At 42.7% G+C, this 14,748-nt stretch overlaps 1 protein-coding gene across 17 annotated transcripts in view; it reads right to left on the bottom strand.

Moving 5' to 3' along the window:
• The window catches only part of KIAA1217 (KIAA1217 ortholog), a 371,546-nt gene that overhangs the window by 5,769 nt on the left and 351,029 nt on the right, over positions 1-14,748 (bottom strand). For all 17 annotated transcript variants that reach the window (XM_072854451.1, XM_072854441.1, XM_072854450.1 and 14 more), the window contains 5 exons: positions 13,772-14,264; positions 12,841-13,021; positions 7,057-7,211; positions 6,287-6,433; positions 2,309-2,428 (listed from right to left, as the gene is read on the bottom strand). In XM_072854451.1, the coding sequence (XP_072710552.1) occupies positions 2,309-2,428; positions 6,287-6,433; positions 7,057-7,211; positions 12,841-13,021; positions 13,772-14,264 (1,096 nt within the window). The remainder of the gene's footprint in view (positions 1-2,308; positions 2,429-6,286; positions 6,434-7,056; positions 7,212-12,840; positions 13,022-13,771; positions 14,265-14,748) is intronic.

The raw sequence follows: 14,748 nt of genomic DNA, 5'->3' as shown, positions 1-14,748 counted from the left end.
TCAGTCAGGAGAGTCGCTCTCCCAGCTGAGATGAATGAGTGATGGTACAGAAACCCACAGGTTGGCTAGTGCATGCACTCCCCATGCATACAGAGGTTCACAAGGTAGTTTCTACATGTGTGATATTTTCTTATATACGGTCTGAGGATTTTACACAGAAAAACTTTACACACAATCAAAACACAGGAGCAAGTCAGCGATAGACCAGAGTCACAGTTCATCTCTACAAAGGCTTATTAGCAGTAACAAGGCTGTGCGGCTGCTCCACGGATACCTTGATATCCCTCATATTCCTAAATGAGGAGGTGCTATCACGCAAACCAGCCACAGCCAGCGAGGCATCAGTGGGCAGGCTGACACTGCCTGCACTTCATGCTGAGAGCTGGTATCAGAACAAAACACCAGGGCTCGTGATCACCTCAGGCCCAGACCTGCTAAGTGGTAGGCACCTTCCAGTCCCATTACATGTCAGAGCTCCCAGAATTAGGTCAGGCCATTTAATGGCACTTGTTGCTTGTGGACATGCTGACTCAGTGACTGAGTTCCCATTTCTCTGTGTCTTTTTTAGCAAGTTCCACTTCTTGTTCCAAGCATCAGTGCAACACCTCGTGGTGTCATTGTACAGTACATCTCATTTTTAGGAACTGCTGCCTTTCTACTAAAAAATAAAACCACAATAAAATTAATTTCCTCTGTGAGTTTATCATGACCATAAGGCTCCATATTTAAAGCCAATAAACACTCTGTCATGTCAGATGACAAAAACAGATCCCATTAACCTTAATTTCCTGGACTCTGTGTTATTCCAATAAATAGCAGTTTATGGCAATTACTTGGCAGCACCTTTCAAATAAACATTTGTGCTACAGGATGTGCAGTGTCTTGAGTGGTGACCCAGGTTTTCACGTAACAATATGATCTTATCTTTCTGACACCACTAGTAATGAGCATGAATAGAGACACGTTCACACTTTTTTTTTTCTCTGTAACACTGTCATACACTCCACAACAAAGCAATTTTTCCCTTTTACTCATACCTGTGCACTTGTACCCTCACCCAGCCAGGTGTCTGCAGCTTTAGACCAGAACTGCTGTTTGGGCAGCTCCAAGCCAAGTCCTTGTGTGCAATGCCCTGACCTGGCAGCAGCACTTTCTGGGGGACGGACCAATATTGATGCTAATAATATATCAGACACCACCATCTAGCTGTCACCTTGTGCCTTACAGCTGCAGTGCCCTACGCAGATGCAGCTCACTGGTTAGGGCAGCTGGGTTCTTCTTTGCCTTGGAGACCTGGCAAAGTCACATTCTCTCTCCCTGCCTCAGTTTCTGTTAAATTAAGTTGAAGTGCAATGTCTCCCATAAAATCCTTGGGGAGCTATTCATGATGCTACATCAGAGAAGGTGTTACTGCTATTTCCAATTTGCATACACACACAAAATGCATGACAAAGTTCAAATGCTGCGCTGAAGAGCTGTTTTCTTCTCCACCATACCCCCCTTCATTGCAAACTGGCATTTGTCTGACAGGCTGTCATGCCTGCACGACGCCCTAAACCCAGCAATGATTCAATTCATTATTCTTAAACTTAAAAAAGAGGTCTGCAAAGGCAGAAATATTTGTCCTTTTCTTCATCCTGCACATTGGCTGCCCACTAAGACCCAATCAACTCAAATAGCAACCCCAGTCTAGACACAGCTGTGAAATTCACCCCAACTTGGCCATGGCCCCGGACACATGGCACCTCTTCTAAGTCCCATCACCGAACAGTGAATCTTGGGCATTAACTTTCAGAATAAGGGCAAATTCGGCCCATCCACCTTGACTCTATCTTCCAATAAACTGAAGGGGATTTCTGAATATCTAATAACTATTTCTGGGGCCAAAAAATTAAGCAAAATAAAGCATAAATTCTCTGAAGTGGCTCTAGAGACTGAGAGGAACCACTATTTCTCCTCAAGACAAGTACAAAGCTTAGGAGAGATGCTTCACCATCCATTGCCAGAACAATACTGGAAGGATGTTCTGAGGAGTACGAGTATCTCTTTGGATCTTATTTTAATTTTGATTTCACAGAATCATAAAACATCATGCAACCCTTGTATAATTGCTGATGAGACACATACTGTAGATTGATATAATGTTCCATATGAGCGCTTCTGAGCCATACTGAGATAAAAGGAAGGAAACCACTGGGCAGTGGTGGGTGGGGGTTAGAGAGAACAGGACACAAGAGATAAGATTAGTTTTGAAGGAAAGAAGGTTATGCCAAGACCGGGTGGCATGTTTACAAACGCCACTTGTTACCTTCTTTTCCTTGTGATGCATTAAAGTCCCAGGCCTTATGTCTTTAACATGTGTATCATTTCTGGACTGTTCAGCATGACTGTTTGAGTTTACATCCATAAAAGAGCACTTCTGGAAAGCCTAGGAAATAAATACTGCAGGTTATCAGGAGACCAAGTAGCTTTTATACAGAAACGTCTGGAGATGACCAACTACAAAGAGAGCATTTGTTTTTAACATTCACAGCTCAACAATATTATTTACAAGCTCATGAGATAATAGAGATTTTAGACTATCAGACTAAGAGAAATAGGACATACCCTCCAATCTGCCAAGACTACAGTCTAACTCATCACGCTGACCTCAATGTCCCCTGCAGGGAGACAAGCTTGATTTCTATTTTTACAGATGGGGAGACGAAGGCACAGAGATGTACTGCAAACTATCCAAACTTAAGTAGGAAGCCTATGACAAACTCTGGGCTTGTGACAGTACCTACTTCCTAGTGTCTGATATCTCCTCAAAATCCCCATCAGGCATATTTTGGCCTTGACTACACATCACTTACTTAATTAAACCTAAGGTTTTATGTGTTAAAATAAATGAATCCCAAAGCTCAGCTCTCTTTACTCTGTTTACTGTGCCCAAAGACTTCTCCTGTGCTTCCTTTATGCTTTCTCACCTCCATTCCCAGTGAATATTAGCAGGGGTTTGCTGTTTCCCTGGATAGGACGAGCAGAGCGGAAATATAGATTTTTCTTCCCCAGATATTCTCATCTGGAAGTGATCTATATGTTGCCTGCAGAAGTGTGAGGAAGAGGTGGGAGCAGCAGGCCTTACACATTCAATAATGAGAGAAGGCGGCATCTAATACCTCTTCCCCACCCCTTACTGTCCACTCAGCTCCCAGATTTCTCCGTCTCATGGCACATCATACAAGAGCTACATAACTCCACTTCTCTCCACACAAATTGTTATTAAAACTTGGAGACGTGTCTTTGCCATAGCCCTCACTAATGCTCCAGAAGATGACAGTCCACTTCAGGTTCCTCCTGGTCTGGAAACACCCCAATATCTGGGCTTGTGAACCACTGGCCTCCAACTGTGTGTATCCCAGGGCATGGTCTGGACTTTTCAGCCCTTTGTCTTGCTGTCCTCTTTCCATTTCCTTTGGGTTTCTCTATCCAGCTCGCTCCCAGATCCAGAGGATCAGAACCATCACTGCCACCATTGCGCAGTGCTGGCTCCAAGTGTGCATCACTTGGATTTCTGCAAGCCTCTAATGGCATGGTCTGCCATTAGTGAGAGGTACAGGCTGGACATCTCTGTCAGCCAGGGGAATGAGGGAGGAGTGCTCACAGGAGTCAAACACACCATGACACGCAAGAAGATTGTATTCATATACCATGTAGTAGGGAAATTATTTAATTCCTGGCAACTCTCATGAAATTAATAGCCCTGATTACAGATTAGAATCAACCCTGTTCTTTAAATATTGTACTCCTCACATGTACTGCATGTTTATGCAAAATCAGAAAAGTAACAATAATGAAAAAATCCAGTGCAAAAATCAGGGTGTAGAGTTTCTTCTGGTTTTCCATTATGTCCTATTTGTATGTGTTTATAGACCAGAGTATCTAAGACAACATGGAACTATCAGAACAAGTAGTCTCGCTCCTCATAATACAGGGTACGGACTTTCCTCAGCATACCCATTTGTGAGACCGGTGGTGTGTTTTTGAGTTAGGCATACCATCTACAAAGGCATCCTCAGTGTCCTTCAGACTTTAAGTGATAAACAATCCACTATTTCCCTTGGTAACTTGTTTATTTATCACTTTTGCTCCAAAATATCTGTAATAGTGTCCAAATACATTCTGTGCTATAGCAGCTGATATTAGTATGCCTTTTTCTGCCAGATTAAAAAGGTACTTCCCATGAAGGTACTTCTACATTGTACTCAAGTCTCTTCTGAACCTTCATATCCTTAACAGCCTTTTCAAATAGGGGACGCATGGACACTTAGTCATGGATGCAGCAGCCCAGTGCTGATCTCAGTGATCTGTGAGATTTTATCTCTGTACACAGAGATAAAAACACGCCCTGTTCTCACATCTGCACCCAAAGCAGACACTAACATTGTGGCAACAGCACTGACTTGGGACCTTCTGTCAACTTGTTACTGCAACTCCTGTTCCTTTCCAAGACATGCAGTTGTGGTCTGGCCTGTATTTGTTGTTCTTCATGTGGACTTTATATTTCAGTGAATGTATTATGACCATTAAGTGATTGCTATCATCTTCCTGCTCTCATACTTCACTAGTTTTAATTAAGCTGATTTAAACAGTAAGAATTTTAAATCTATTTCCAGGCCATTGATGAAAATACAGAGTGGACCTGGGCCTGTAGCTGGTCTCTGTGGGACCTGACTATAAACACCTGCATCAAAGGCAACACCTTCAGAGCCATACAGCTCTCAATCATCCTACTTTTTTTTTTCTTTTGGTATACTCCATGGTGCCAGATTTTTATCAGAACGTTGTATGATGTTTGATCAAATGACTTACAAAATTGTTTATAGGTATACAATTCAGTTTAAGCAGTCAAACCTGCTGCCTGATCAAAGAGTGCTGTTTGCTTTGACAGATCTGTGTTCCATTATATTGTGTTTACTAGCATAACCGTTTATGTCTGTCCTTATGTCTATCCTGTTCTTCACTGATTGAATCCCGTACCTGATTTTCCATTATTCTGCCTATGACTGATATCACACTAATGAGCCTGTAGCTCCTGGATCAAGCAGTTTGCCCTTTCTAAAACATGGTTCCCTGTCAACCTTCTAAAATGTGCCTGATATTTTGGTATTTGTTTAAAATGAGCATTGCCCCAAAACTAGCACTCAAACGCTCATTCCCTGTTGAGCTACCATGCCTATTTGTCCTCCTTAGCTCCCCTCAGCCCCCCTTTCCAGACCTTAACCTCCATTTCATTGTCACCAGTTGCAAGGCAGCCTGGTTGCTTTCCTGGAGACAGGAGACAATGTGACAGTTTCACTGTCCCCAGCTCTCCTGGCACACTAGCCATTAGCACACAAACAGGGGACAAGGGTAAACCACTGCAGGTAAACCTGCAAACCAGCTGTTTGAAGCACTGGTGAGTGAGAGTTGAGCAGGGTGCACCCATCACATGTAACAGCTGCTGCTTAATATCCATGTCTCCTGTGCCGCAAACACTCCCCGGGCAGCACCAAACCCACCTTTCGGCAGGTGGACAGCAGGATCATCTCATGTTGTGACAAGTGCTCTGAAACACCCCAACAACAGAAGCTATAGCCAGTTAAGCTGATCCACGTCTCCTTTCCTCATGTGGGCATGGAAGAGGACAGAGGGTGCCCCTGGGAAGCTGGAGCTGATGGTAACTGGAATAGTTGGCTGCAGCATTTCCATCACTGAACTAAACTGGCCTATGTGCTACCAAGCGAAGGACCAGCAAGAGAGTACTACTCCTATGCCACTGGCAGAGTAATGTACCAGTTACACAACAGGGAACAGCAACTGTTTCAATGTTCAAACACTCCAGGAAACACTGGACCATGGCACAGAACAAGTGAGCACAACCCGCCAGGAGCAGACCCCGTATTCTCTGTTCCCACCAATGTTAACACGAATAATGGGCTCTCAGCACCTTGCCAGTCTGGTACTAAGTGAGAAATGCTAGGCCAGGGACAACCACACCTAATGCACACCAATATTTTACTTGTCCCATCTATGTGTGTAAGATTCTCCAGTGGTAACCCCTGCATTCTTGATCACTCCCTCAGCTCCAGACCTCTTGAACAGAATTTGGTGGTGCTTACAAAGTGTGTACCACCCAGTGCAATAAAGTGGGAGTGAGTGAGACTGGCAGACCTACTTTCCTTCATGTTCTGAGCCAAGGCCCTAGAAGTGATATTGTGCACAGGTGTCTTCCAACCAACCTTGTGCAACCCAAAGGGCATACCTGTAATTCTGCCATTATTTTATCTCCTTCCTCTTCCTCTTCATCTTTTGCAGCTGATACTACAGCATGCCCTGTGCTCCAAGACAATGCCTGATCCTCTTTAGGGGCTTTGGATTGTGCTATTTGCCCAGCATCTTCACTGCATTCCTACAAGGGATGAGAAAGCACAGTCAGACAATATAGTTGAGCCCTCCTGATGCAAAGCAAACACAGAAAATTCAACACTACTGCAATTCCCCTGTTGCAAGGTCCCTCTTCCTTTTTAAGGAGGCTGCTACTTCATCAGTTCAAAAGCAACCAATATTGCTGATGTGATAGCATATTCACAGATTAAAAAGCTTCCTAACTTGGACTTCCCTCCACTTCCTTCAGGGAACAGAACAGATGGGGAAAGGAAGCCCAAAGAAACTAATTTGCAACATTTCTGTAAAAATGCTTTAAAATCTGAGCTGATCTTCCCCATCTGTGTAAGGCATGCTTTTTTTTATTTTTAATCTTCTTACCACTCTAAATGAAAGCAGCCTGTGACTTGCCTTCTACATTGCTAGGAGATAAGAGCAGCAAGACTCCTGTACACAGAACTGATCAAACCTTACTTGTTCATTTGGCCTAACAGTAGTGTTTCCTGGTAAGCAGTTTCAGTAGCTCCCCAGGACATAGCTCTGTCTCAACTTATTTTGTGGTTTATAGACACAGCCCAAGCCTGGGAATGTTTCTCTGTGCCAGCCACTCATCAACAGTCTGATTGCCTAGAGTCTGAATCATCAAACCTTGACAGCAGCAGCCTCTTTCCTGGCTGTATAGATGACATCCCCCGATCTCGTTGTGGTTAGTCCTGAACCTGGCAGGTAACTGCGCCGCGGAGGTGGAGGAGGTGGAGACTTGGTAAGTTTGTCATTATCCTGTTCTCCATCAGGGACTTCTTCTGCAAGTAAAGAGAGCAGCACAAAGTGAGCATAGGTGAAGGAGGAAAAAAAGTATTTGCATCCCTGCCTCAATTGGAAAGGAAAACATGTCTTAAAAGGTCCTGCTGCTGAATATATATGAATAGAAACACATTTGGGATTCAAGTAGAAACGCCTTGAACAAAAGCAGACAGTGCTGCACTTGCACAGAGAAACCATGTCACTTCACCCAGAAATTTTCAGCAAAGCTCTTGTCGCCCATGTCACTGTGGCTGGGTTTCAGCCCTTGGTGTACAAGTGTGACAGCACAGCACACTTCTGCAAATCAATCACTTGTAAAGAAGCATGTAAGGTGCAGGTTCAGCTGGGTACCTGCTTACAGATAGTGCCACTGCAGCTTCCTTTGAAAGTGTGGCCACTGATGTGGCTACTAGCAAGACACCAAGCCTGGAAGCTTCTTGTCATTCTCAGATATTCTGAAGCAGCCAGCACACATTTCTGTTCTGCCTGGGAGGTGCTGCCAGCAAGGTGCTAGGAGAAGAGCTGAAGAGTTTTGTCTATCTTATAGTTGGACAAAACTAGCTAAAAGTTCAGACAAAGGCTGAGAGGGAAAATGTAAATACTGCTCTGGAGATGGCACCTCTCCAGTTCAATGAGTCCTCTTCGCCTCTGAGCAGGGCAGTGGAGCACCAAGGGCAACTGCACTTGCTTCTCTTCTAAGATAGCATTTGTTTTCACTTTACTTACTACTAGCTATTCCAGGAATGCACAAGTTTGCCTTTGAATTATCATATAAGAGCCCTATAGTATATTTTGCTAGCCCACTAAGATTCAAATACTAAATCCAATAGCTGAGCAGAGCCAGCCCTTGCTTTCCGAGGAGCGTCTTCCAAGAGTAGACCAGTTTCTCAAACTGGTATTTCCCCACCACGATGTTCCCTACCCAGCTGCCACTTCCTCTTCCCCACTGTCACTGGATGGCATTTTTTCCAGAAGCAGCGTTACACTGCTTGTGACCTGTCCCTATGTATTTCTGGTCACAGGCTAAGCATCATATATGGCAACAGCCACCGTGTTCACACTGCTGTTTACAATGTTTGTTTTCAAGAGTGAGAAAACGACCTTTCTGCAGCTACTCAGTGTTATATAAACAGCTGGAATAAATATAACCCAGAAAGATAAAACCTCCTGCTTTTGGGATTACCCAGCTTTTTAGGTCTAAGTATTCCCTCTGGGCAAGTTATTGCATAACTGCCCACTCCCAGGGCTGTGTCAGGCTCCTCCGACGCGCCAGATGGCCCCTAGGGCTGGACGGAGCCCTTGTCTGACCCAGCCTCATCTTTGTTCCCTTCTTAGCTCAAATGTTCTTTGAAACTGCTTAAGCTTAAAAAAATGCTCAGTTGTATTATCTCCCTCCCTTGCTTATCTGGCACTCACTTGCAGGATTGCAACAAGAGTGAATTTCTAGATTCACTTTACATTAGACCACTTCTTTGGTCAATATGCACCACTAAGTTTTTTGTCACATCAGATGTACTGCTGCTGTAAAATCAGAGTAAATCTCTAAGATGGTGTTTAGCAGACGATGATGTGGGGTCTGTGCAAATCGCTACTCCTTTTAATGGGCTCAGCCCATTACTCTCAAACTGGTAGGAGCTCTGACTGCAAGAACGCCAAAGGTTTTCTCACACTTAGTAAGAGCAAGGCTGGATGAAAGACATGGAAGGCACAAAGACAGAATGATTCCTACCATCTTGCTCTCATCTGTGAGACATTCATCCATCTCCATCTTCAAAATGGGAAATAAAAAGGAGAAACACAGGCAAGAGAAATTGTCAGTGAGTGGCAGGTGTACAGGCTGTTGAAGGCTAATCCCCTCACTTCCCTTAACTGGAGTCATTAAGGAGAGGTTGTTGTGGGGTTTGCTCACAGTCAGTGCAACAACACCAGGCAAGACGTAAAACTTCAAAGCTGGATTTCTATTTTCTTTACTAAACAATTTTATTTCCCCAATTTAAATGGGAAGGAAAAAAAACTTTGAAGGAAAAAAAATTGAGGAAAAGACCTTATTCTAATACTTTTTTTTTCTTATGGCTGAGTTCTTCTACCATATTCACCGAGGGAGGAGTAAATGGACACGTACAATTCACTCAGTCAGAGACTAACCATGATCAAAACTCTACTTTATGGAACTTTCTTTGGTGCCAAAGGGCCCAGCGCTTCTGTGAACAAAATGGGAGTTGTTCATTGCCAGCCATTTCACTGAACTGAAGCATTCTTCAACAGGCCAGCCTGACTGGAATGAATTTCCCCCACCATAGAAATTTCTACTTGCACCAAAAAAATCCAACATGTCTTAAAATGATCTCAAAATAATAATACCTGCCTTGAGGCAGCCTTTGTAGTCAAATAAGCAAACTGCCTTTAATGGAAGCTACTGATCACTCAGCACTTGCAAAAATCAGGGTATTCTCACATACGGAGGCACAAAGAGAGATGAAGGAGCCCAATTTCTAATGTACATGCTAGAGACATTCCCCATATTTTTTTATTGAACAATCTTGATAATGAAGACGAGTTAGAGTCAAGACATTAAAGAAGTATTTAGAGAGTCATCTGCAAAATTGTGCAAAGTGTGTAATTTTACTTTGTTTTGTGCTTTGCAGGGGAAAAAAAGGAGTTTCTTAATTGGGTTCTGTGTGGAGAATGGCTGAGACAACATATTCTGGCAACATGATCTATCTGGCTTCTGCAGCAAAGCCAATAGAGGACTCCGCTAATTTATGGCCAAACTGTCTTATGCACTATATTAGTAGGTAGGTGGTCTCTCCTTTTGTTGCTCAGTTTTCTAGTCTACAGCAGACTGATATTGAAATTTTCATCTTGAATCATAGAAGAGTTGGGTGGCATGTGAGATATTTAATCAGATATTAAGGAAAAGTTTTGCTGTTCCCTTATTTATGTTACTATTACAGGACTCATTATGCACAACAGAAGGCAAATGTCTCAATCTCATCAAATTTCTCCTTAAATGTGCTGGCTACACACTGCAAAATTGTATTCTAGAAGTGGATTAGTTAACTATGCAAGTTACAAAACTTCTCCGTTATGTGTTCTGCACTTTTTAAGATGTCACAGCTCACTGCACCCATATGGTATTTATTTTCACTGACATTTTCTGTTTATGCCACACATTATACAAGATAATTGTGTTGATAGCCAGTAACCTCACTGAACGGTGCCAGAATTGTAAAATTATTTTATGAGGTTCAACAGAATTTATTTTAAACAGAATTTATTTTAAACACGTATGTTATGAAACATCCAAGGAGCCACAACTTGTCAGTGCTAAAGGTGCACCCAGAACGAAATGCTGGATCCAAAAACACTCTTCCCAAATTCTATATGAATTGGTGTACACAAGCCCCAGGACATCGTTCTGCAGCTACTTACAACCTTGGCATGCCAACCCCTTGAGTGCAGCATGCAACTCTGGTCTCCACAGCTCCAGAAGGACAAAGTAGAGTTAAAGAAGGGCAACTGAAATGAGCCTGGGGAGGGAGCAGCTGGCCTAGATGGAGAGACCAGAAAGGCTGAAAGTTTGCAGTCTGGAGCCCACGGGGCAGGCTGAGACCTCCAGGATGTGATCAAGGTTTATCCACTGCCTTCATGATTTTATAAAGGGAATGCAGAGATGTTGTTTGCCAAATTGCAGAATATTAGAACTATGGGGAACTCAGTGAAGCCAGTATGAGATCATTTTAAAACAGATGAAGGAAAGCTCCTTCACAGGATGGGGAGTGAGCTCCTAGAGCTTGCTGCCACAGCAGTGTGGAGACAAATGGTATAAGCAGGTATAGAGGAATTACTGGATAAAAGGTTCATAATGAATATGAAAAAGAGGAGGCTGGGATATTCCCTCTAATATCAATTGGAGGTGCTGGGGGAGTGCTAGCAGACTGCAGAAGGTGGCCAGGTTCTGTGCTGCCCACAGACAGTATCTCCCATTGCCTCTGTCAGAGACAGACTGCTGAGCCGGATGGACTATTGCTTAAGTAGCTGGGTAAGAATTTTGCAGCTGACTCATGTTTGGCTAATGAGGTAAATCCAAGGTTTGGCTCAGGCATCTTCTTTGTTCCTTGAGCTCTGAAGAAATTCAGACATGGATTTGTATGTTAAATTGTGAAAGAAATAGGACTGGAAGGACACCCCGTCATGCTGCTACCACAAAGTAGCTCTACCTATATAATTCTTGATCAATGCTAGTCTATGCCATTCTCTCCAATGATGGGGGTCTTACAGCCACCTCATTGCCTCATACAGCCTTCTTCAGTGCTTCACTTTCCTTATCATTATGAGGTTTTTCCCTAACACCTAACCTTGATCTTCCTGGTTGCCATTGCCAACTTCTACTGCTGTTCTACCCACACAAAGCAAGTTGGTCTTTTCTTTTTTAGGCAGATTTTTCTGTATTCAGAGATTGCTTTGTCTTTCCCCAGACTTCGCTTCCTCATGCTAAACAAAACCAATTCTTTCTTTTTTGTTCCCCAGAGATCATGTTTTTTTAGGGCTCTGGTCATTATCGTCACTGTCCTCTTGACTGCCTCCTATTTGTTCAGTCTTCCTTGAAGTCCAAAACATTGAGTTTGGGAATTTTTATCTAAGAGTTCACCACTGCTGAGCAGATTCATGTGTCTTACAGATATTCCTGTTCATCTCATTATGATGTTTGTCTTTTTTTGCTACAGGGTCACAGTCTGACTCATGTTCAACTTGAAACTCGGTATATCTGTATCATAGCTGTGGACAGCTAGAACGCTTACTGTGAAAGTCACTGTCATTCATTCCTACATATCTATCCACTTGCCCAAGACAACTCAGTTATGTAGCATCACAGGTCATTTTCAGACCTCTGAGGGACGCATCCAAAACACTGGTTGTATTTATAGTTTAAGATTATGACGGTAGCAAGGATCGTTAAGATCAACCAGTCCGACTTTCCACTTAACATAGGCTCAAGCATTTCTTTAAGCAGGTCTTGCATCATGCACAGAGCTTGTGCCTAAGCAGCTTTTCAGAAAGAAACATAGTATTGCTTAAAGATTTGAAGTGGCAGAGAATCCCATATGTTCATAATTAAACCTCAGTGATTAGTTATTCTAAATGTTAAAATTTGACAGCTAATTTTTAATGTGGCTGTTTCTAGCTTCAGCTTCCAATTGCTGGAACTTGTCAGAACATGTTCTGCAAAGTTAAAAGGCCTCCTTACCCTCAGAAACCTCAGGCATGTCTTGATCTTATTTTGATAACAAATATGTCTACCAAAAAGAGCTTTTTAGGTTTCTGATGGTAAGATCATTTGTGCTCAATCTCTTTGTGGTTCTTTCCAGAGCTCTCCATAATGCCAAACTTTTAAGTGCAAAACTGAACACAGTACACACACCAAACTTTTAAGTGCAAAACACACACTAAACTTTTAAGTGCAAAATCACTGCATCCTATCCCTGCATTATTCCTCAGGGACGTACTCACAGGTATGATCAAGAACACAGAAATCTGTAAACTGAAACCATTTTAGAAAGTAGAAAAAATAACCTCTCTTTTCCAGATATGCAATCCTTTAGCACCATTTACTCTAGCAAACCTTACCTGAGACTTCTAGCTTTTCCACTGCATCCCCTTTAGGCAGGGCTGCTGGCTGGGGAGGCATCTCCAGGTTAGGAATTGACTTCATTATATTGGCCTGGGCCTCTTCCAAGAGCTTTTCAAATTCCTTTCCATTATAGTGATCGAGATTTTGTCTTTTCTCTTCCCATTTCTTTTCAGCTTTCTAGACAAAACCAGTAAAGCACCTATTTATTTCTCTGATTTCTGTTATGATCACTTACTTTAAAAAAAATCCATGTGTAAACATTATAGGTCAATATGGATAGGTTCTTTCAGTTCTAGTCAGCAACTAGAGGAAATATATTAACACTAATTGTACACTGCTTCTGACTTCCATTGTGCTAGATATGGCACAAACACAAGACAGACTGACAGTGGCCACTGCTCACTAAAGGAACGAAGGCAAAATTTAAATCTGGGTCACTGCCTTACTATATCACGCTGGTGATTAAAGTGCATGTCTGTAATAAGACATGAGAGTTCACTTGTGGGTTTTCCCAATATCTCTGTGTGAAACCACTGGAACTTCACACTCTTTCACTTTTACCTCACACATAATGAGGGATATGGAGATTAAAGAGTGAATGAAATCCACTGATGCAAGTATTGCCAGAGAATCATATGTTATTGTTAAAAAATAAGGTATTCTAAAAAAGAAGTGGTGGGGTTTTTTTGGTTTTTTTGGGTTTTTTTATAAAGGTTATTTAAAAAACACAGTTACTCATTTTGGTTACATGTTATTATCCTGTTGCATTTAAAATCAGAGGGTATCTTCAGAAGTGCACAGTGTAGTTATGGGTTAAGCATATAAATACCCAGAATGCATTTGAAGAATCCCACCTGCAGTCTCATGACTGAGACTGGGAGCTCAGACCCAGAGAGAGGACAACTAGTTGAGTAGAATACATCGTACCTCAATTGATACAGCTCGGTTTCTGGTACTTGCACTGTGAATTTCCTCAATGAAAAGACTTTGTATGGTGGTGCCATTGACAGAGACCTGTGGTGCTGGTGTGGGCTGGGATCCTGTTGGGGGCTCTTGCAGGGGGGCTGGTGGGGTGGCTGAGGGATGGCCACCCGCCTGCACACCTTCGTTGTGGCTGGCTGCAGTGGGTGAACCCTGGGCATGGTTGACCAGGGCTGATGAGTGCTGAGACTGATGGATGACAACAGGCGAGCTCTGCACATGATGGACTGTCATTGTTGAGAAGGGGATGACTTCTGACTTGACTGATGACACCTGGGACTCTGATGTGATCGCTGTGAGGTTTTGCTGTGTGTGTCCCTGGGCATGCTTGAGCTCCTCCTGGTTTTTCAGAGCATCAGTTGCAGTGGCCTTTTCCATAGCAGAGTATTGCACGGCTTGGGATGGATCCACACCCCTCAGCAGTCCTTCTGTAACATGTCTGCCCAGCCAAATTGAACACAACAGCATGGGACATGGTTAGCATACAAGTGAGTCATGAGCAATACTTAACAATAAACTTTTGCAAGGGAAAAGCACCTATATCAAAAACATCAAAATGGTGTTTTTTCTTCCCAATGCTCTCAGTTGTGTGATTTTATAGCTTTCTCTCAGAGTCAGGGACTCAGAGTTTTAAAGAGGCCACTCTAATTAGGATGTTTTTGCCTTTTAAAATGTTTACAAACCTTCATGGATGTACTGGCACTTTTTGACCAAACCATGAGTTACAGTGGGTTGATTTTAGAGGGAGAATTGAAATCAGTTGACTTAAATATTATATGCTGTATCTAGCTAAACAAGATGTTCCTGGACTATTAGCACAGAAAGTAGTAGTTACATAGAACATGAGGTAGCAGTTTGGCAAATTGCCAAAACAAAGCCTTCAAATGACATTTCACAAAGGTGTTGTCTGTCAAGAGTTTGGG

The sequence above is a fragment of the Ciconia boyciana genome, chromosome 2, assembly GCF_034638445.1.
Source record: "Ciconia boyciana chromosome 2, ASM3463844v1, whole genome shotgun sequence".
Taxonomy (NCBI): domain Eukaryota; kingdom Metazoa; phylum Chordata; class Aves; order Ciconiiformes; family Ciconiidae; genus Ciconia; species Ciconia boyciana.
This window is presented reverse-complemented; position numbering and strand designations above follow the sequence as displayed.